Source organism: Scomber scombrus, chromosome 8 (assembly GCF_963691925.1).
Source record: "Scomber scombrus chromosome 8, fScoSco1.1, whole genome shotgun sequence".
NCBI lineage: Eukaryota > Metazoa > Chordata > Actinopteri > Scombriformes > Scombridae > Scomber > Scomber scombrus.
This window is the reverse complement of record NC_084977.1, coordinates 29,806,032-29,829,837: the sequence shown is the minus strand read 5'-3', so window position 1 is coordinate 29,829,837 and position 23,806 is coordinate 29,806,032. Positions and strand designations below refer to the sequence as shown.

At 38.9% G+C, this 23,806-nt stretch overlaps 1 protein-coding gene across 2 annotated transcripts; it reads right to left on the bottom strand.

The window, feature by feature from the left end:
• Positions 1-273: 273 nt before the first annotated feature.
• Positions 274-8,535, bottom strand: LOC133984392 (NAD-dependent protein deacylase sirtuin-5, mitochondrial-like). Of its 2 annotated transcripts, XM_062423695.1 has the most exons (9): positions 8,487-8,535; positions 7,475-7,532; positions 7,219-7,352; positions 5,072-5,297; positions 4,567-4,654; positions 3,550-3,603; positions 3,252-3,375; positions 2,301-2,416; positions 274-1,572 (listed from the first exon to the last, which is right to left on the bottom strand). In XM_062423695.1, the coding sequence occupies exons 2-9, from the start codon at positions 7,530-7,532 to the stop codon at positions 1,500-1,502; spliced, it is 873 nt and encodes a 290-aa protein (XP_062279679.1). In that variant the 5' UTR covers positions 8,487-8,535; the 3' UTR covers positions 274-1,499. The 2 variants fall into 2 exon arrangements, with proteins under 2 accessions (XP_062279679.1, XP_062279678.1); XM_062423694.1 differs by lacking the exon at positions 8,487-8,535 and having other exon boundaries at positions 7,475-7,579.
• Positions 8,536-23,806: the final 15,271 nt, after the last annotated feature.

Sequence of the window (23,806 nt, the reverse complement as noted above, 5' to 3'; positions counted from 1 at the left end):
GTCTAAAAATCTCCATCAGATTAGCTAAATATTAATAACCTCTGCTGACATCTTCCGCTGCTGCAAATGACCGTGTAAAGAACTGAACTTGGCCTGTGCACAGTGTGTGTTTAAGCTGAGATGATGGAGGGAGGGTCGGGGGGTTGTAAGGCCAAGCGGGGAAGTGTCAGGCACAATCTCATCTTTTGACCATCGACTGTAACAGAGAGAGCCTATAGATGTAAAATACACAATCCACAATCATTAAAAAAGACACACTGCAGGAAGGAAAGGACACTCTTCAGTTTATAAAGAATATTTGCATTTATCTCATTAGATTTCACGTCAATATGTTTTTCCAATCATGTCAACGTCTTGCAATACATAACAAATGCTTCATCTCCTCATGACAGCATGCACAGTGTCTGGTTTCCCCCCCTCGTTTAAACTACAGCTGACTCGTGGCCACTGGCAGGCGTCACACACAGTATTCATCACGCTTCGTACATTACAGACGACACACAAGTGACACATATCCCAGACAGAGATCACAGATTCATTGGAAGGAGTCAAAAAAAATTTTTTTTTCTAAACTGAAATAGAGAGAAGAGAGAGAAGCTTAGAGAACAGCAGGAGCAGATAAACACTGCCCCCTACTGTCCGCTCCACTGCAATACATTCAATATTCATTCACAGCAACACAAAAAAAAAAAGAAGTGCTCAAGTTTGTCTTCATGTGATGAGTCATTCTTTTTTTCAGTGTCATCTTTTACAAACAGCATAGTTAACGTTGAATTAAATAGAGCTGCAATGATTAGTTGAGTAATTGTCACCAATATTGATAATCGATGAATGGTTTTGAGTCATTTTTTAAAGACAAAAACGGCAAAATTCTCTGATTCCAGCTTTTAAAATGTGAATATTTTCTGTTTTTTTTTAGTTTTATGTAACAGCAAACTAAATATCTTTGAGTTATAGACAAAACAAAGACATCTGAAGTCATATTTTTCACAATTTTCTGACATTTACTGGAACAAAAAACTAATTGATTACCTGGAAAAATAAGTTAATTAGTTAATTAATTAGTTGCAGCCGTACAAATTAAAACTCTGCAATCAGCCCAGACGACTAATGTTTGTAATATCTGCTACAATGTTTATTATTCAAGTTTTTCATTCAACAGAAATAAATCCGTTACCGTTGGCACCTTCTTATGTAGAACATGAACTATCAAAGCTAGAAACCCCAAAAGACAAAGTGTAACCATTTGACATTAACTGCCTAAAGCTCTGTGTGTTTAATATTGATTATATTATCTGTTTCATTATGAATTTTATCTGTGCAACAGTTCGACCAAACTGTTTCCTTTTTTCATAGTTTGTTCGTTGGCCTCTTTTTATTTTTCATGAACCTCGTGGCCACGTCGTTCATTATATTTAAACCATTATTCTTGGTATTTGTACCAATTAAAGTCCTCCAGAGTTAGACAGTCTGGTCTGTGAAGAGCTGGACTGTTTTTTTTATTTTGGTTCAGTCTCGTGGCGGGCCAGCGCAGGGGGTAAGGTTGTCCCACAGGGGCCGTGGAAGTGAAACCTGAAAAAAAAAACAGAAAAAAGAGGTTTGTTTATGCCATGAAGATGTTGAAAAGTGTTTTAAAGGGGGTGTATGATGCACATTTTCACAGCTTTATTTATATTCTGAGGCTCTATGTGAATGTCTTTGCATGATTTACAGTTTTAAAAAATTATATTTATCTTATACTGGCTCTATATGCAGCCCCTCAGTTCAGCCTCTGTCTGAAACAAGCTGTTTTAGCTCCTGTCTCTTTAAGCTCCACCTCCCAATGAGCCAACTCTGTTCTGATTGGTCAGCTCCCTTGGCAGATATCTACAGGCTCCAGAGGCTACATAAAGAAACATTCGTAGGATTTGCTTCTTTTTCTCGTTGTTTACTCAAAATGGAAACTTCTCAAATACATCTGTACATGTTTGAGCCTGAATCTGATCTGAAATATGTGAGCAGACAACGTGGCACAACCTCAAGTACAAAGATGACCTAACAGACGGTCATTTGAGGGCATGTGCAAACAATCTGATGTCATCATGAGGGCGAATTAGAGGTACGTTTGCAAACATGGCATTTCCGCTTTTGACTTAAGGCTGCAAATTTCCACAAGTTCACCTCAAGTTTTGGACCTTTGAGCATGTTCAACTTAGATATAACTTCAGTATGAAATAAAAAGAGAATCACAAAAAGCATGCTGTGTCCCCTTTAAATGATGCATGTGTGTGTGTGAGTGTGTGACGGTGAATGAGTCATACTTGAATCTCATGGTGGCCGGTGTGTCTTCCATGTTGAATTCAGCCACAGGGACGCCTCTGGCTGCCACCTGAGGAGCGAACATGGCTGCTGGATACACGACCGATGACGTGCCGACCTGCAGAGTAGGAATTATTTAAAAGTTATTTGGAAACTTACAAAAATATGTTGTTTTTTTTCGAACACGTCAGAAAATAAACAAGAAATAATAGAAGGAGAGCTGCTGAAAGCTAAAAGTGAGAATATGCACTTTGCTAAATATGAGCACAAATAGAGGCATTTAAATGGAGTAAATAACATTAATTCCCACTTATCTGCATTTAATAGCCCTCCTCCTTTTTCAGTGTGGTAGTTTATTTGGAAAATATACACCACTTATGAGTCAATTCATGAACTAACTAATAACACACAAAGATATTTTTTTTTTTTTTAAAGAAGACGGCCAGTGAGCAAAGTTAAAAGTTATTATGTGAAGTTTTGAAAGAGAATGGGGTAGTGATGCCACTTTCACTTTTAAATAATCTTCTTTTTTAAAATTTTCTCACATTTCATAGACAAAACTAAGTCTAATTGGAAAAACTAATATTCATCAATAATGAAAATAATTATTAGTTGTAGTCCTCAGTGCAAGTTACAGCTCACATGCACTTTGGTGATACTAGCCTCAAATTTCCTGCTAGTAGTCTGAGGACTGAACTGATGTTTCACAATGTCATTTTATAAATTTTAGGCCACCAGTGCCTGCTAATTACTGTTGAGTGTGATAATAAAAATCTCAGGTACATTATTCAGTTCAGTGAGCTGTCTGTTACGTGCGTGTGCACACACACACACACACACACACACACACACACACACACACACACACACACACACACACACACACACACACACACACACACACACACACACACACACACACACACACACACACACACACACACACACCTTACCACGAGGCAGAGGTCGCAGTTATCCAGCACACTCTCTGCCTGGTTGAGGATGTCTGAATCCAGAGTCTCTCCAAACCAAACCACAGCTGGTCTCAGGAGACCGTGACAGCCTGTCTGCTCACACCTGACACACACACACACACACACACACACACACACACACACACACACACACACACACACACACACACACACACACACACACACACACACACACACACACACACTTTGTCAAACGAAATACCTTCATCTGAAAAGAGCAGAGCAGAAAAACAAAGTGAATGTACGGCCGTCCTACCTTGGCAGCTCCTTCTCAGGGATCTGGGCATCTTCTGTTTTTGGGTCTGGAGCTCTGAGGAAGCAATTTGATAAAGAGAGTCGGTGCTGCTAAGAAAAAGGGCAACTCCACCCAAATAGTCTAAACATTATTAAAACAATCTAAAGCATGTTTCCCTTCAAATTCATGTCCTTTAATACTGATACAGAGTCCCTTTTGATATTTATGTTGTCCAACATAAAAACAGCTACAGAGCACATACTTAAAATACATTAAAGTTGATAAATCCACAATATTTGAGCTATTTAGGTTGACAATTTGATGCTTTATAGCCTTTTAACAATTTTCACCTCATTTTTTTTTTACATTTATGTTACAAGAAATGAAAGAAAAACCCTGTTAGACATATAAACCCTATGAAATAAATGGATCAGCCTGAAAACTAACATCCAGAGTGACACTTTCAAAAACCTTTTCATCTATTTTGTTAAATTTTTCATTAGATTTTTTATTAATTCATGATATTTCTCTCATCTTTTAAATGTAGCAGGTCTACACCAGTCATCTGCATCAACTCACTGAATTCATTCTGGTGTTTTAATAAAATAGAAGAGGATATTTAAACACTTAAATGAATAGAAAGCAGTGGATTAAAGATCTAAAATGAATCAGAATGACTATTAACAAAGCCAGCACAGATTCAATTAAGTTGACATGTTCAGTTATGATATGAACTCCAGCTTCTTTTTGCTTAATCTGCAGCTAAGATGGATTTTAATGGTGGAACGTTTATTAAAACATCAATTTTAAATGTCAAATAAGTGACAAAGTGGCTTTTAAAGTGACATTTCAGGTGAGTCAGAGTTTCCTTTTCACTGTTATCAGGTGTTATTTAGCTGCTGACATCTGAATCAGCCCGTTTTCTCTGACATTTGTGCTTAAATGAATGCGATCGATATCTCTTGTGACACATTTACATATTTTTTTAGGTGGAAAAAACAGTGCAGTTCACCAGTTTATACCGACTGAAGCACTTACCCTTTGTCCTTCAGAGCGGCACAGATGGGGCTCTTATAATTAGAGGCTTCATGACCGCAGCTCATGCAGCGCGTCCTGAACAGACTTCCTGAAAGTTACAAAAGGAAGAACCAATAGGTGAGAAGAGACACACAGAAAAGGGACAATAATCAATAAGTCAATAAGTTAACAGAAGCTTAATAACTGAAACATATTAAGTTATTAATCACATAAAAAAGACAAATATTTAATTGTGAGGATTTGCAACTTTTCATTATTATTCATATTTTCTTCATTTCATAATCAGTTTGACCAATTTTCTGACATTTTATCCACTTAATGAATTAGTGAGTAATCTAGATATAATTTAAAAGATCAATCAACAATGAAAATGAATGGTAGTAAAGGAATACTTCAACATTTTTTGGGGAAATACATACTTCTCATGTATTTCCCCAAAACATGTTGTAATATTTCTTTAATTTAATTCAATTTCTTCTTCACTCATTTCTAGATTTATACTTACCGTGGATTTCCAGCATGTTCTTGGATCCGGCTCGGCGGTGGAGTTCGTCGATGTTCTGAGTGACGACGGTGACGTTGCGGCCCTGTTTGGTGAGTCGCTCCTCGCACTCTGCAATAGCCAGGTGAGCGGGGTTCGGGTTTTTGGTGAGCATGACCTCGCGGCGGTAGTGGTAAAACTCCCAGACACGTGAGGGATTCCTGGCGAAGGCCATCGGGGTGGCGAGTTCCTAACGGAGGGAAGGGATGGAGACGGGATGAATATATCACTTTATTTATATACAATAACACCTTTCATACAGACTAGTGTAGTTCAAAGTGCTTTAAAGTTAGTTAAATGAGCTGATAAGACAGAACAAGTGACAAAATAAAAATAAACAAATAAAATTATTTAAAAAAGGAATAAAAACAAGGAACAATTTAAAGACAAACAATTGAGACCAATGCATGCAAGAAAATATAAAGAATTTAAGAAATTTAAATGAAATGAGGAAAAATAAATAATTAAATTAGTAAAATAAAAGAAAGGTTTATTAAAAGTTAGAGTAAAAAAACTAGGTTGAAATAGATTAAAAAAACAAAAGAAAACTAAAATTAATAGAAGCTGGAGTAAAGCTATAAGTTAAGAAAGAGATTAAAAGACAAAAGAAATAGACACATAAAATAAAATACAATAAATGTCAGAAATGGATGCCAACAAGAAAATAATCAGTGCAGATCAAAGAGTCCACTATAAAATGATTATTAAAAAAGCTCCTTTATATGATCAGCTACTAAACATCTAAAAATGTTATGACCCATGTTTTTAATTAACCCTCCTGTTGTCTTCTAGTCAACGATGCAACTTTTGTCCTCTTGGTTTGACTGTTTATAAAGCATAACGTATAATATATATATCGGAGTTTTTTAGCTTTCTTCATTCCAACTTATTACCACAAGTTTCACACATATATTTGGAAATCATGGTCAATATGCCTCAATTAAATAAAAATATGCCTCATTTCCTCCCAGGTCAAAATTGATGTCATTGGCTTTTATTGTATTTCACTTCTCATGTGCAGACCCAAGCCAGCAATGAATTGATCCTAATCCTAAAGTATTGTGTGTGCATCAAAAGCCTGATATATCTTCTGTAACCTTAGACATTCATTGTTGTTCATTGTTCATTGTGGGCAATATGTTCCTTGACCTGGAAGAGTTTGGGCATGGTTTGAAATGTCAGACAGTTGGTTTATTTGGCTCTGTGCATGAGATTTGTCGAGAATAAGAAAAATATAATGAGAGGAACTTCCGCACTCTGTCTCGCTTACTGCTGGAATATTTATTAGATTACAACATTACGGTCAGTCCAACCTTCATCAGGTAGATCAGGTTTATCAGGTACAGTGAGACAGTATGCGGATGTTCTCATTATTTTCTAGTTGCAGCTTCCTCCGACTCACCTGTCACATATTCAGGTGTATAGAGATTTTTTTTTAAACCCAAGAAAAATACAATTTGCCAGTCTTATCTAGAAATTACAATACCAGTACCAATTCAAGTACCCTTAAAGTGATTAAGTGATACAGATAACAACTAAGTACTTAATTCCATACCCATCATGTGAATAGAAGCATTCAATTGCATAACATGCCACCACTCCTCCACATCTACATGATTTGATTTTTACACAAATGCACTTCGAAAGTCTTCATTTTATTAATAGTGTTGCATTAAATTGAAGACATGTAGCATATTCTATCTGCTCTTGATGAAACCCTTCTCCAAATGAACCCACTCTGTTCCAGCTCTGGGTGCAAACAGGATTGATTGCAGGTATCTTTTAACGGGAGATGTTTCGATACTACCTGGTACTACTTGATATCGATTTATTTCAGTCGATGCCTTAAAAGGTATTGATGCATTCAGTCTTTTGGTAAAAAATGGTGCAAATGTCATTTCAAATGACATAAAACCAACAAAAATACAAAACCAACAAAAATAACAAACCTGATGCTGCTTTTTATTTTTTGAGAAATGTTTTAATTGCTCATCTTTCCAGCCCTTATTAGACACTGTGGATATAAAACAATCCAAGACACAAAAAGCTACAACAGCAATGCAATAAAGCATGTTTTGACAGCTGATAAGAAAACAGAAGTGCATGTCTACCTGTGCTTGCCATTTTCTCCAGTAGCCCCCGGCTCCTCTGAAGGTGGGGACTCCACTCTCAGCACTCACCCCTGCTCCAGTGATGATGGCTATGTTCTGGGCTTGGGCGAAAATCTTCCTGAATGCTGCCAAATCTAAAGATAGACACCCCAATATTAACTGATTTTAAAAAAAAATACACAAAATGACAGTAATGGATGCTTGATTTCTCTTCAGAAGAAGACCTTGTGAATGTGTGAAGCTGCAGAATGTCTACCTGAACTGGGCCGGGCCATATTTTTACCACCCTGCTGTTTCTTCAGGTGGGCACACATCTGTGGATATATGAGGCCCCTACAGGTGAGTTGTCGCACAATCATTGTACTTTAAGTGCCTAGAGGGGAAAAACTGCACTGTGATGGCAGACACAACTAACATCAGTCTGTCTTTCATGTATTTATTGATGATTTCCACTATCAACAATTCAAGCCAGGAAGGTAAGCATGTTTATGTGAATCAAACACAAGCTCCAGGTAGATAAAACAGCCTGTGGTCCACCTGGAAATGCCTTTGAAACACAGGTAAATGCTGTCATAACATTTGGGTTTTATACTTAGACTTGAATGTACTTTAAAAGTCTCAAATGTAAACGAGGTTAATTAAGACCGAGGAGCTTTCACTGTGGTTATTTTTGCTCTCAGGAAGGTCAATGACTATCCCTTTAAAAAAAGCTCTGAGGTCACCTGAGTTAACATAACAAAGCATATCCAGGCTTCCTAACTTGTGTTTGCTCATTCTGACTAAATGCTTATGATTCTTGCAGCACTGTAACTCTTTGTTGTTGTTTTTTACATGTTAACTAGGAAAGAATACAAGTTTTCTGCACCACAGCTAAGCTTGTAGCAGCCTCTTAGCTGTTTGTTAGCATGCTAAGCTAACACAGGTGTTATGTCGAAGTTGGTTCCCCATCGAAATGTGTTCCCACTTCTCCATAATAACCCCCAACCAGTTGTCTTCTGAAGTGCGTAACCTTAACCCAAGTTTACCTGTAACCCCAATCAGCTAACCGTAACCATAACCTAACTCTAACCTCGAATAAATTACTATGAGAAACACCATTTTAACAGCAGTTGGACGAACTTAGACATAACACCGGTCCTCCATAGCAACAGCGCTTTCACCGTCGCTACGTTCTGTTGTTATGACAACGTCGCTGCATATTTCCATAGATTTCCAGAGATTTCGGCTGAGTTTTGTCTTAATCTGTGAGTTTTTCTAATGTCAGCTACCTGTCAGACACGAAGTCCAGGACCATGAGCTGTGGCAGCAAGCAGGAACTCAGTCGGTGTTTGTTGTTGTCATCCAACAGCTCAGCAGCGGAGATGATTGGGTTTCTCTTCCCCAGTTATGAGCCTATGAGGAGGGACAGCGAGGTAAATAACAACCGCTACAAATATGTTCATGACCAGCAGAGGGCGCTTCTGTACTGTAATAGTGTCTCTAGTGCAGGGGGGCCGAACCTGCGGCTCGTGGGCCAGAACCGGCCCGCCGAGGAATCCAACCCGGCCCACTTTCCTTCCTGCCTTTTTCCCTTCCTTCCTGCCTTTTTCCCTTCCTTCCTTCCTTCCTTCCTTCCTTCCTTCCTTCCTTCCTTCCTTCCTTCCTTCCTTCCTTCCTTCCTCCTTTCCTTATTTCCATCCATCCATCCGTTCTTTCTTTCTTTCTTTATTTTTTCTGCCATCTTTTCTTCCTGTCTTCTCTTCCTTCCTTCCATCTGTCTTTCATTCCTTCCTTCCTACTTTCCATCCACCCTTTCTTTCCTTCTTTCTTTTTTCCTTCCATCTTTCCTCCCTGTCTTATCTTTCTTCCTTACATCTGTCCTTTCTTTCTTTCTTTCTTTCTTTCTTTCTTTCTTTCTTTCTTTCTTTCTTTCTTTCCTTCATGTCTTCTTTTCCTTGTTTTCCTAAAAGACAAATAAAAAAACTAACATAAAACATCATAAAGATAAGATAAGCAACCAGCAAGGTTAATTAAAAAGCGTTTACAGTCAAACTGTCCCAACATAATTATTTACATTGTAGTTTTTTTTGTGTGTGGTTTTTAAGATACTAAGCCCAAGTGCAAGGTGCTGATTGGTTGACTGTAATCCTGTGTGTTCAGTGGATAGTCTATTTTTTTTTTTTTAAATAACCTGGCTAGAGCCAATATTGTCAAATGTCCTGTTCCTGTGTTTATTTTGCATCATGTTTTCCATTGGGCCAGTTTTGCTCGTCTCTGCAGCTTGACCATTCTCAGTCCTGTCACTTCTACTTTCTTTGTCACACCCTGAATGTGTTGCTATAGTCTGTTGGTAAGTCTGTCAGCTGCTGTCAAACTAACAAGGTAATCTTATTGACTGGTGGGTGTCACAAAGCTTTTCTCCAAGAGCCACACACATATGATTCATATCCAGCTTCATGACAGGAGCTGCTGGTCGGTTGTGTTGCTTTTTAAAGGGGGGATTTAAAGGAGATGGGAGAAATGTGGATATATCTTAAAATGGGAGGACACTGTCTTTAATGGGAAGATACCAGCAAGACCTGTTATATGTATGACAACTTATTAAGATAAGGTAAGAAGATAAGATGTATCTTTATTGACCCTACTTGGAAGAAATTCAAACTGACATATGCCGACATTATAAAGTCGCACATTTGCAAGAAAAAAGGTTGAAAAAATGTGATTTATTCTGTCAAACAGTCACTTTGCAAAACTGGAGAGAAGTACAAATACTTCATTACTTCCCACCTCTGCTGTAATTATTGGTTATTTTTCATTATGATTCATGTAACATCATAGTCTTTAAATTGTCTCTAAATTTCCTTACAACCACAGACTATAACAAGTTCCCATTTCCGCTTGTTCTATAAATATCTTAAAGGATGATTGTAGAAAAGATTGTCTGTAAGTCTACTAATTATTTCCCCTTGTGGATATAAGCCACCTCTTGGCAACACTTCAATAAACACAAGAGGTGATTATGGGCTCTTGCTTTTCATTGGCCAGTAAGAGTTGGAACTTGAGCAGGTGGTGGAGCTGACTTACAGGAAAAGATAGCAGATCATCAAGCTTACCATCTCTCTCTCTCTCTCTCTCTCTCTCTCTCTCTCTCTCTCTCTCTCTCTCTCTCTCTCTCTCTCTCTCTCTCTCTCTCTCTCTCTCTCTCTCTCTCTCTCTCTCTCCCCCCCCCCTCCTACCGTCCATCACCATTACAATAGCCCGCCCCCCTCCTACACCGTCTGCCCGGGCGGGTGCACGAGTGGCTGCTGCTGCTGCTGCTGCTGCTGCGGCGCCGTATCTCTCTCAGTCCCCGCCGGTCGCCTGTGGACGCTGCTGCCCGGCTGGCCGAACATGGCGGCGGCCCCGGAGGAGGAGGTAGACCGCAGACCGATCCGGAGGGTCCGGTCCAAGAGTGACACGCCTTACATCAACGAGGCGAGGATCTCACTGCACCTGGAGACAGGTAGGCAACCAGCCAGCCATGCAGGCAGGCAGGCAGGCAGGCAGGGACACGGATGCTCCCTCACTGCATGTCTGGGTGTATATTACAGTATAGCAGCCTCCACAGGGGGGGAATAGCTTATTATAGTGAAACGCTGCCTCGCTGCGAGAGCAATGGCTTAGTCGTTTAGTGACAGTTCCCACACACCAGCATGACTTTGGGCTTTCATTGTGCATGTCTGACGGTACCCATGGTGCTCAGCTGCACCTTGGTGGATGATGACCACACAGTGAGTCATGCACAGGGGACACAAACGGAGAATAATCTCCAAATATAGGCTTTTTTTTGGTTTTTGTTGTTTTGTTTAAATTCTAACCATGCATGCTATTCTTGCTGTGCAAGGCACAGTTAGGCAGCAAGAGCCTAATTATCCCTACAGGACGATTGATTGCTATTGCTCCAACCAGACTCCGCCTCGATTGTCGGCTGCAGCAGTGAAATGTTGTGTGTGTGAACTTGGCTGCCTCTGACTACTCGTTTTTGTTTAAACAATGCAGTTGTTATCAGTGCATTTGGAGAAAGGGTTGAGGGATGAATGGATGGATGGATGCTCTTGAATGCCATTTCCTATACAGTGTGTGTGGCGTGAAAACAGGAGAGATAAGTTATTGTTTCCTTTGTTGCCATGGACACGATGGTACGCTGTCACGAAGCCTGGATCATGGGTATGTTAGTGTGGGGTTTACAGCTATATACATGCTCATTTTCATCATCTTTTTAAATTAGAAAACAAGCAAAAATCACTCCACATCACTAGAGATTGACTCTGCTTTAATATCACATCAGCGTGGAGCTGTCCACTGGCCCTCGGTGCTGAAAATGACACCGAGCCCAGATAGGCGAACAGAGCCTGAAGCCTTTTGCACATAATCGACATTTCTCCATCACTAATCATCCATGTTACATATATGAGACTGGTTTTGATTTTTTTTTTTAAATGAGCTGCTGCATCAGAATAGCTTGTGGCCGACCCTCCCCCTTTAAAAATGCCCCTATGTGACAAATCCCTGTCACATGGTAGTCTGAGGCTAGACTCAAGCCTATATTTTCCATTTCCAGGCAGATGCCAACTCTAGAAAATTCCCCACGTCTACTATACTTCTTCTTTATCTTAATTTCCCTTTTTTGTTTTTTAAAAACATGTAGACTTCAATGCCTTAGTCAGCAATCATATTAAATGTACTTTACATAGGAACCAAATCATGGTAGGGCATGTGTCTATTTTTATTTTGAAAGTCTGCCTTAATCTTAAGCCATAAACAGAGGTGAGAACTATGTATGGAAAAACCTTACATAAATCTTAATGAGATCAGGAATTACTCACATGCTTGCCCCCTCCCTCCTTACCCCCCCCCCCCCCCCCCTTCCTTTAGCCTGCTTAGACCTTTATGACTCATGGTGTTCAGACCCACCTACTCATAATCTCTCTCAACTGCCCTCTTCTCTCGTGTCTCTGGTCCTCCTTAACAATCTTCCTCTCCATTTTGTTTTTGTATTAAAGGCAGCACCTCCTCTCAGCTAGATAAGCCGAGCCTCCCCAATATGAGTAGCACTATTCTTTTCTCAGAGCTTTGTGTCAGTGTGTGTGTGCGTGTGTGTGACGCTGTGTCTTGCTAGCAGTGCTGCTTCTGGCTGTTAGCTGAAAACAGAGCGGGCAGGCTGCAGCTGCGTGACACTGGCACGACAGCTACATCTTCACACCTTTCCCTCGACCCCATGAAGCATTCTTTGCCTTCTTCCCCCCCTCCTCCTCTTCCTCTCCAAAATTGCTTAGGTCTAATCTCTTCTTCTTCTTCTTCTTTTTTCTTTCACCAGAGAAGCCATCTCGACCACCCACTCCCCCTGACTCACATTGACTTCATGTTTGTGTGTGTTTAGCTGCTTGTTGTTTTGCATAAATTCAGCCCACTCTTTTCTTTGAAGTGTGTCACCATTCATATGTGACAATATCCATGCAATCCTCACTGTGCATGTGTGTGTGTGTGTGTGCATGTGTGCATATGTGTGTGGGAGGCTGGAAGTATTCGGTTTACCAAACAAGACGTTGTCACTGTGACTTTTGCCAGACAGCTTGTTGTTGCTCTCTTCAGACTTTCTTGACCCTCTGCAGCCTGCTGTCCACCAGTGCTCCCAGTGCAGAATCATCTCCGTGCTACTGGATGGTTATATTGATCTGATTTATTTGAATTGGAGGCAGTGCAAGGAGAATAAGCAGCATTTTAAAAACATAATGCATGTATGTTTGCACAGATCCTGAATCTAAGATGCAGAGAGGCTGCTACAATTTGCATTTGTCAGTGTTTGTTTTGTTCTTATAAACCAACAACTTTCCTACACTGTTACATATATTATTCATCTGCTATGGACTTCACAGGATCATTCATTTTCCATACTGCTTATCCTACAAAGGGTGGTAGGGCGGGGGGGCTGGAGCCAATCCTAGCTGTCATTTTGATTATTTCACTGAGTAAAATATTTACTTTTATTGCCACAAAATTTCAGTATTTATTTTGAGCTTATAGGTCAACAAAGTGTGTGATTTAAAGTAGATATGGCAGGGGGTTGTTTGTTTTCCCATTTCATACCAACAGTAACCATGACTACAATTTATGGCAGCCGGGAAGCGCAAGACAACATTACAAAGAGTGTAAAACACTTTTAGAAAGCTTGAGACAAATTTACATCTTAGAAAACAAATGGTCAAGATGCAAAACACTTTTACGAGCGCTGAGACTAATTTATAAATGACACAATCTTCACCGAAAGGGAACGAAATACCAGAAGTGACGTTGAAGTGATAAAGTGAGTGGCGTTGATGGTGAGCACGGTGAAAGTCTGTGTCCTTTAAACATTACAGAGGTGGCCCACATGAAAAGCAAAACCGTGTTAACTGGTTCATATGTTATCCACAAAACTGGCAAAACATCACCATAAACTCCACAGAAAACAACACAAATTGGCTGAGAATAAGCAGCATTTGTATGTTTGCACAGATCCTGAATATAAGCTGCAGAAATGCTTTTACAGTTTGCATTTGTCAGCCTCTTGAAGCCAAATTAAGTAGTTTTGTTCTTAGAAACGTTTTTTAAACCATTCTTGATCTAAAACATGTTGTGTGCTGCTGTATCATTTCGGCTTTTATTTTGAGCGTATAGGTCAACAAAGTGTGTGACTTAAAGCAGATATGGCAGGCGGTTGTTTGTATCTTGTATCATTTCATACCAACAGTAACTATGACTACGATTGCTCCCTTATTTTAACCAAGTAAATGTGCCTAACACACAAACCGTCCCTGACTTTAACCACATAGTTTTTTCTTCATAAGCCAAACCAAAACCATAAAGATGGTTTGTTTTATCCACAGTTGTAAGTTAATATATCGATCTTTTTAGCAAACAGTTGTTTATTTCCACATCCAGCAGTTATGGAGCAACATTATCCTTCATTAGGAGTCGTGTTTCTGTCCACCTGCTGAATCTAACTCCATTATTCACTCTCTTTTAGCTCTGTTTCTGCTCTCTACAAACTCCTGAGGGAAATATCTGGCTCTTTAAGCTGCTAAATGCTCCACTATGTTCACCAGCTAGTCTACAGCTAACTGTGTCTGTTTGCCTGTTTGGTGCTGAGCAGGTAGTGTACAGTGTTTTTTTATTTTACAGCTTTTCTCTCTAAAAATGACACTATGAGAGTGAACCTAAACAGTAAAGTTGCAGTCAGACAGCTTAACAATGAGCTGTAACTCACTATAAAGTCACTAAGAGTCTAGCATGTCACATTAAACATTGCAGACCACATCATGTCAATCATTTCTGTAGCGGTTTTGGACGGCAGTGACAAACACATGTAGTTGAAGCTGCATTAATCAATTCATGGCTACTAGAGGGAAGACAACACGTGGGCATGATGTATTACGACCTCACGGCTAATTTATTAGCAAACAGTTAACCCTTTTTATTGGGAGCCATATTTCTGTCCCGTTGATGATCGTAAATCTAATATTCACTTTCCCTTTTAACCCCAGTTAAATCACCATCAATCACTCAGAGAGAAATGCGTTTCTTTTAAGCTGTTAGATGTTCCTCTTTCTCCAGCATCTAGTCTTTAAAGTTTGTCTGACTGCCAAATACTGAAAGGCAGTTAATATTCAGAGGGTTTATCAGGACTTCTTTGCTGAAAATAAGATGGATGAAACTTGCTGAAACTGAACTATATAGTGAATGTGCTGTGAAACCAAAAGTATGAGCCAGAAGAGGCTAAAAAGCTCCATAAGGCTGCAAAGTTGGTCATCGTTTCCCATGAATTATACACAATGTGGCAGCTCACCATAGTCTAAATAGTGTCGCCAAATTTTCATAGTGATCCAAACATGTCTGTACACTCTCCAAAACTTTACGTTGCTTCTCTTCTCTTGAAGTTTTCATTTTAATTCCAAATTGTAACTTGAAACAATGTAGAGAAAGAGATTTACTGACAGTATTTTATATGTTTCCTCAGTGAAGAGCTAGTTGAACTTGGATAATCACTTCTGCTGTCTTCGTTTCAGAGCTCAAATAGGACCATTAGACTTTTTTGATGGTTTTGTTTTGAACATTTATGAACTGGTAAAATTTGTTTCCCATGCTTTGTAGGTGTGTCATCACCATTCATACCTAATATAACTAGTAGTTAAATTTTTAGATATAACCTCTCAATTGTGCTCTCTGAGTGCAGCAGAATGATGCACTTACACCACCATAGTCTCTCAAAATTTTGTGGGAAACACTGTTGGTTATAATTCTTTGTGTGTTTTCATCATCAAGGGCAACGCTTTTTCATATTATGGTCATATTGTGATTGTGATGATTAATGCAGCTTTGAGGTGAAAGTCTGTAGGTTTGAACAGCACAATATGCACCCATAATGTGGAAGATAAGAATAGCACAAGGTTGCAAACTACCCATGAATTATCGTTTCACTCTTTTTTATGCACATTATTCACATCAGATCCATTTCAAAGCCTGTATTTTGGATTTTCAACCAGGTTTTTCATCATCTTGAGTCACTCCTGATCCAGGCAAGCAGGCAAGCAGGCACAGCTCCGCTCCAGCAATATAAATCCAGGTCAGCTCAGTTGGATGTTAGCCCGCCGCACAAAGACCAAGATCCAGGCATTACCACACTCTCATTCAAGCACACAGAGAGAGCTCTAATACGGACCTGAATGAAAGACCAAGACAAGGAACGAGAGGAGGTGGAGGAGTGGGAAGAGGTTGAGGAGGAGGAGGAGGAGGAGGAAGAAGAAGAGTAGGACAGGGTAGCCAGGATGGAGGCTTTTGTAAATTGTAACATAAAGGCTGCACAGTTTTAAAAAAACACAAAAAAAAGAAACAGGGTTGGCTGTAGTCTGAAGAATATGGTGGGAATGATGCACGCAAACCCCCTCCCACAGAGTAAAAGCCTTTTTCTTTTGTCTTTTCTCTTCTGCTCATACATCAACACTGCTATCTGCATACTTTAAAGAGGCCTAGAGCAGAGAGCCAGGACTACCTGGGCAGAATACAAAGAGTGCACGCAGGGCAGGAGGAAGTGAGAGAGAGAGAGAGAGAGAGAGAGAGAGAGAGAGAGAGAGGAGAGAGAGAGAGAGAGAGAGAGAGAGAGAGAGAGAGAGAGAGAGAGAGAGAGAGGAGAGAGAGAGAGAGAGAGAGAGAGAGAGAGAGAGAGAGAGAGAGAGAGAGAGAGAGAGAGAGAGAGAGAGAGAGAGAGCGAGCTTATAAATGCAAAGTACACTTGCACACTGCCTTGTTGCCTCCCACCAAACACACACACACACACAAACCCCTCCTCCTCTTCTCACTCTTCCTCCGCTGGCACGTGGGTCCATCCATTCACAGCTCAGACAAGCCGGGCATTGTGCTGAGAGAGAAAACCTGAGCCAAAGGAAGGCCTGTGACTCAGACCCAAGCTGACACTCAAGATAGTGGGAAGGTCTCAGCTATTGTCATGTCAGACTGTATGAGAATATAATAGTGTGTCTTACAGTAGAAAGCCCTCGGGTAAGGTGAGGTAAAGTAAGGTAAGGTAAGGTAAGGTAAGGTAGGGTAAGGTAAGGTAAGGTATCTTTATTGACCCTAAACCTACAGGGAGAAATTCAAAAAAATTACATAACAGTAGTTGCGTAATGGTGAAAGTGATTAAAAAAAAACCCAACATATAGAATAAACAATCTATGTGGGAAATAATCTGTAATTATATAAATCTGCAATATACAGAAATTCCTGATACTATATAGAAGTGTGCATTGTTCCTGGGATTACAAAGTAAAGTTCAATGTTCCTGGGATTAACATAGTAAGGACAGGCTCAGTCGTCTGAGTGGGAGTGGGAGGTACTGGGAGCTGTGGTGTTGTGCAGTACGCCTGTATATCTGTTATATATATAATAAGTCTGTGAAGCTCAGTGCTCTGTGGTGGTTGATTTATCTGGATCATGATGAGCAGCAGCACATATTTACTCTCTTAATCTGGCTTTATTATTATTATTTTTAAGTCAGGAGTAATTACAATAATGATTATAATGAAATGTCAAAACACTCTCTTGTTCTAGGTTCTTAATTGGGAGAATTTGTTATTTATCTTCATTTTACATGATTGTTTATTTTAATAGACCAAATGATCAAGTAATCAGCAGCCTCAATGAGTAATAAAAAAATGAATAATTGGATGATAGGTTGGTCAATGTCAATGTCTTCAGATATTCTCAGTTTAAATGGGATTCAGACTATTTATATATCGAAAACTACAATATACAGTGTTGGTAAATTTGATGAAATGAGTTTATTGTCCAACTTTACTCAGTGCAATCGTGAAGTTATGTTGTGTAGAAATGTTATTTATCATTTAGTAGTACCCTGGTTCCTTTAGCCTGCTTCATCTGCTTCTCTACATCTCTCAAACTCTTTGCAAACTCCGTCCTACATGCCAGCAGCATCTCATGTATTCTTATGTATATAAGAGTTGATTAAAGCAATTGAGCATCTATACCAAATGTTTTTTCAGTTAGATTAGGTTCAAAATGCTCCACTATTTGAGCAAGCTTCAAGAAACAATGAAGATTCTGCAATAAACACTAAACCAAAACCTTAGTACATAAAGAGGAGCAACAAACGGCATTAATATAAAGGTTTGAGTAGAGTAATAATGATGATAATAAACTTTATTTAAACTGTGCTTTTCAAAGCTCCCTTTCAATAAAAAACAGAGCATCAGTATAAAGAAGCAACAAGGTTCAAACTAAATAAAACACCATAAAATAAAATATGTAGTGTTCTGTTTTCACAACCTGCGACTGCTAAATAAAACTTCACAAAGAGAGAAAGGGTTTTTTTCTTCTTTTTCATATATTTGATGCTTAATTTAGTTGTTTTCTGACTTCATTCCCGGAGCTGTCTCACCAGCATTTGAATGTCTTACAATGTGGGATAACATAGAGAGATGCAGTTCACAATTAAAGCTGGTCAGACTCTATTATGTGTATTCAGTAAAGTTGTTTTTGGCTTTTAATCCCTCATTTTTTGCCTGCTGTGTTGCTGTACTGCTTCTTGTTCTGCAGCCTGCCTGCAAGCTTCTGTTTGATATTTGCCTCCCCACCACCCGTGGTCGCTTTAAGTGAGCCCCCTTGTGCTTCATCCCTGGGCACCTCAGCCATAGGGAGGGGCGGAGGGGGGGGTTACAGTTTGAGTTGTCCTCAGGCAGAGTATAATACACGAGCAATAACCATAATAATGCAGCCAGAGTCCCCAGTAGCTGTTGTTTTAACATTTTTTTTTATTTTTTTAGGATGGATTTTTTTTTTATCTTCCCCTTAAGTATTCTGTCTGTGTTTGTGAAGGCCACCTATCAAAACAGATGAGCCGCATACAGGAGACAGAGAGATGGAGAGAAGAGAGGGGTGACTCATATCCCTGTGATATGCCAACTCTCACATTCACACATTTACAGGGATGCACACACACACACACACACACACACACACACACACACACACACACACACACACACACAAGCTCCTACTGGCGCTGCTGTTCTGTCACTTTGTATTAATTCAGCACATAGCGGGTCCAGTCAGAGACAGGAGGAGGGGTGTGGGGTGTGGGGGGGGTAGTATGGGGGTCTTTTGAACACTGAATGGCAGCGAGAGAGAATAAGATAAAGAAACTGTTGGAAGAAGACGAACACTGAACTTTCTGTTGCAGCTGAACTCGCAGATTTCTTTTTGTCCGTCTTCATCACATCACATGTTATTTAGCGCTGTTGTGTTCGGTGCCGTCTGCGTTTGGTGCCAACACGTTTATAGACAGGCTGAGAGAAGAAGACACCAAACAAGATCGACAGTAGATCATTTTGTCATGAGAAAAAAAACTATATATGTCCAGTTTTGTCTGTTTTGCACATTTACTCAATGAGTAGCTGGTGTTCTGTGGGTTACATAAATGGTACTTAGTGTCTGTTTGGATGTTAGTTTTAGTAAAGTTGATCAATATATAGCAAGTCACACAACTCTCATCCATGATATTACATTTTACCACAAAGTTTTTGTCACTCTTAACTTGACCGGGATAGTTTCTAGTCTCCAGTATTGATAATTCATCAATTAGACGTGACTTTACAAGAGAAACATACACCCAACACAATAATTATAAAACATAATGAAACAATATTTAAATAACAAAAAACAAAAATCAAAACTATATTAAAACTTTCTTTTCCAATAATCACTTTTTTTTTTTTTTTTTTACAAAATACAGTGTAATTTTTGGTTTAAAAAAAGTTACATTTTCATATTTCTAGTACAAATCTTTCAACCTAATTTTTCAAACCATCCATCCTGAAACATATTTGGGAAAAAAAATTTCTTTGATGGACTCTCGCTTACTCTTCATTTCGCTACGATAGCCTTCTCAAATTTTGTTTTTGTGGAGAAGTTTAAAAAAAGCTGCCAGTTTGCAGATGAAAGGCAAATATCATGGTAGCTATAATAATAATAATAATAATAATAATAAATCACATTTATATAGCGCTTTATCTGGTACTCAAAGTCGCTTTACAATTTCCCTATTAAAACTATGTAAACAAATCTTTATGAATTATAGAAGGTTAAAAGCTATGAGAACTATGAGTGTTTATTATAATATTCAAAATCATGTGTAAAAATATGAGTAAAAAGCTCATGTTAGACCAATCTTCTCATTTGTATTAGTATGTTCTACCCCCCAAAAACTTAAAATAAGAATAATTTAATTATCTGGTATAAAAAGACCCTGAAAATCTTATGTTACTTAGGGGTTACGTTTCAAGGATAAAATCATCCTTTGGTGTTACACATTAAGAGTTTAACACTCAGAAACTCTTATCTTCTTCACCAGGACTGTGTGGGTGTGGTTTGATCAGATTCGGTTGACAATGACCCGACAAATTCATCAAAACAACCCACAGCTGTCATCAGAAATACATCAGTGTTAATGTTAAACCACTTAGAAGAGGTCAGACAAAAGAGCAGAGACACAAATCCCAAAATGAGTATGCGAAGTCTGTCGGCATCACTCAAAGGAAGAGGATGATTTGAATGATTAATCAAACATTTGTAAAGACTGATGAGGAATATTTTAATGTGAATTGGTGTGGTGACTAATTATGAGTCAGAATATGAACAGAATGTAAGGGTTAAGATGTCAAATTATGACTATTTTTGGTCAAACTTGAGGCTATCATGTGACCCACAGTTTCTCAGTTTGACAGTCTAGTTGTGATGCAATTATAAGTTGAGACCTACAGTAAATCCATGTTTGGATATCCTTGTAATTTCCCATCCTGGAGTGACGATAACTTTGTCGACTCTGTGAGGTTTATCCACTGAACGCCAGATGAAGCGACCTCTCGTTAACTTCCTGTCCTGTTTTCTTGAAGACTGATGCTGTGAAGTTGTAGAGAGCAGTGAATGAAGCTGCTCTCCTGCTGTGAGGTTAATTATCTACAAGCAACACAGCATGTTTAGCCCTCTTCCATCCACTCCACTCTATTCCTAAATAAACAACAATTAACTTTTAGTCACCCGGGAACACCCCAAAGCTTTGTGTCCGTCCGGCCCCTCGGATGTAACAAGGAGATTCCTGAAGCAGCCGATGTTAGCGCGTAGACGGAGGAAGTGGTGGGGAAAATGGAGGTAGAAAGGAGCAGCGTGACGGAGATTAATAAATGGCAGAGGGAGTGAGTTTTAGGATCCAAACAGCAGGTCTCTACCTATCTGTCTCAGCGGCACGGCGCCACACTCATTTCTGCATACTAAATCTCTGTCAAGGATTGTAGTCTCTCAGTTCGAGGGCTTAAATTAGCAGCAGCACTATCAAAGGCCAGAGGATGATTAATATTTTTTCGGCCGACGGAGACAGAACCACTCCCTTCCCCCCCTGGTGGGATGAGTAGGCGATATGTGGGGTAATGGCGTGGGGGAGAAAAGAGATCAGAAATAGACAAGAGGTGTCAGAGGAGAAGAGGGGAGGTTATTTGGTTGTCCGGTAAGAGATGAATCATATTGACAGTAATGACCATGAGTGATTCGATTTAAAGGGGGGAGCTCACCTAAATATTTACAGCCATTTTTAAGAGTTTGGGTTTTGAGACATCTGCTCTTTAAACCCTTACATACTGTTCAGAGTCAAATTTGACCTGTTTTTACATTTAAGAGCTGTAAAAAACACACTATACACATTTATTTTAGCTGGACGTTTCCTAACATGATCCACAGTATACAAAAATGGAAATAAAATCCATATTTTTTTTTATTTTTGTGCAGCTGATACACCTTGTTATATATGCAACTGTACAAATTTGACCTGTGTTTATTACCAAAAAATTCAAAAACCAGCATTCAAACATGTTGTATTCTTCATATTCTATATAAAATGTTCTCCTGGACCATAAAATAGTCTTTTTTCCACAAGATTAAGAAGATTATTAAAGACTGATGGGGATTTTATGAATGTGAATTGGTGTAAGGACTAATTATGAGTCAGAATATGAACAGTATGTAAGGGTCAAGACTTAAGTCACCAGTCCAGTAACAATGGAGGTAAATGGAGTTAATTCATCACGCTGAAAATATTAACAAATTACTCACACACAAAAAAAAGCAGCATCATCATGTTTCCAGAGACAGTGTCCTGGTTTCTCAGGATAATCTCACTGTGGACTGTTTTCATAAGGACTATTGCTTTGCTATGGAGCAGTTTCAACACATCTTTGTCTTTCTGTTCCATCCCTTCATCCGCACTAAAACAGCTATTTAGTCAACCAAAAACAGAGCTTTTCAAAATGGCCTCGAGGGGATGTATCATGCCCATGTCCAGCTCTAGATTTATATTGCATAATATCTTGGCATGATTTACTGCACAGTTAAAAAAAACTCCTTATTTATCTCATACTGGCTCTTTATGAAGCCCCTCAGTTCAGTCCTGTGACTGTTTTAGCTCCTGTGTCTTTAAAGCCAATCCTCCCCAAACCCTCCTCTGTCCTGATTAGTTAAATCCAGAAGCTACGTAAACAAACAGTAGTCGGATTTCACCTCTTTTTCTCTCTTAACTCAAAATGGAAACTTTTCAAATATATCCGTACATGTTCGAGCAGAAATCAGATCCGAAATATGTGAGTGGACAACGCAAACAACCATGAAACAACCTTAAAAAATAATAATAATAAATTGTATTTGTAATGCACTTTACATTTGAAAACAAATCTCCATTAAAAAGACAAAAGTTGTGCTAAAAAAAGATGACGACCATTTTTGGGCATGAGCGAATAATCTGACACCAGTTCGAGGAGGAGGAAGTAGAGGTATCTTTGCAAACTTTGCAGGTTAAAGCTCTGGTTTTTGATATAAAAGCAACATTTCTACATTCACCTCAACATTGGAAATGTGTGTAAAATAAACATATGACATTATAACACCATAAAAATGACAGAAATCACAAAAAAGCATGTTATGTCCTCTTTAAATATAAATGTAAAACTTTAAAATATTCAAGCAAAGTGCAGCTTAAAACCTCAGCTAGTAAAACCCAAAACCATTAGTGGTGAACGGGGGGAAAAAAGTGTGTGATTTCCTTTAAACTGACCCATTAAATGTTCTCTCTTTTTTTGTACTTTCTCACTTCTTCTTGAAATGGAGCAAAAGTGCATCAATAGCAAACATTTGTTAGTTAAACTCGAGCTTAAAAGCAGGTTTGACGTGTGATCAGTGAGCCTGCAGCAGCCAGCCGATATCGATCATGGCGTCATTCGACAGTTGAGTGCAGAGCTGTAGAGACACAGACACATGACCTCTGTACTCTGATCAATACCCTTTTTATTTGTTTACTTAATTTATTTGATCATTTTAACTTTATCTATAAAGTAGTAGCACTTTCACCAAGGAATTGTACCTTAAAATACACAGACAAGACAATATTTCAAAGGTTGTATAACATGTCTTTAATGATTTTTTTGTCATTTACATACAATTATAATATCAAATGTCTTTGTTAAATAAATACCCAAAATGTAAAGTGAACATATATTAAAATGCCGGCTTCAAATCAAAAGTCGGGGCTTCAGTCTGTTAGCTCTACTTCCTCCACGAAGTGACATCAGATTACATTTCAGATCAGATTCGAGCTCGAACATGTGCCGGTGTATTTGAGAGGTTTATATTTTGGGTAAAGAACAGGAAACAGAAGAGACGGGAGGTAAAAAGATATTCCAGTTGAAGCCCAGAGTAAAAATATACCCAGGAAATGTGCATTCGTCCTCTTTTTAGAATGAGCTGAATCAGATGTACAACCCACAAAATATAAGGTATAAAAAAATGAAGGGATGAAACAGGAAGCACAAAGGTTTTGAGTTGCACTGATGTGGCTTCTTGCCTTTACTTTTCAGCTTCAACATTAAAGGAAAGATTAAAAAAAACAGAAACCCAGACAGAAAGTGCCCTCTTTAAAAAAAAAAAAGAAGCAAATCACAGACAACGGCAACACAGTGAAGTTCAACAACTCTGCGTTTTT

Excerpts from the sequence above, each read along its gene's own strand:
- LOC133984392 (XM_062423694.1), bottom strand. The coding sequence starts at position 7,577 with ATGATTGTGCGACAACTCACCTGTAGGGGCCTCATATATCCACAGATG. Across the intron at positions 7,353-7,474 it reads TATGGCCCGGCCCAGTTCAG|ATTTGGCAGCATTCAGGAAG; the intron begins GTAGACATTCTG and ends GTCTATCTTTAG. Across the intron at positions 4,655-5,071 it reads GAACATGCTGGAAATCCACG|GAAGTCTGTTCAGGACGCGC; the intron begins GTAAGTATAAAT and ends TGTAACTTTCAG.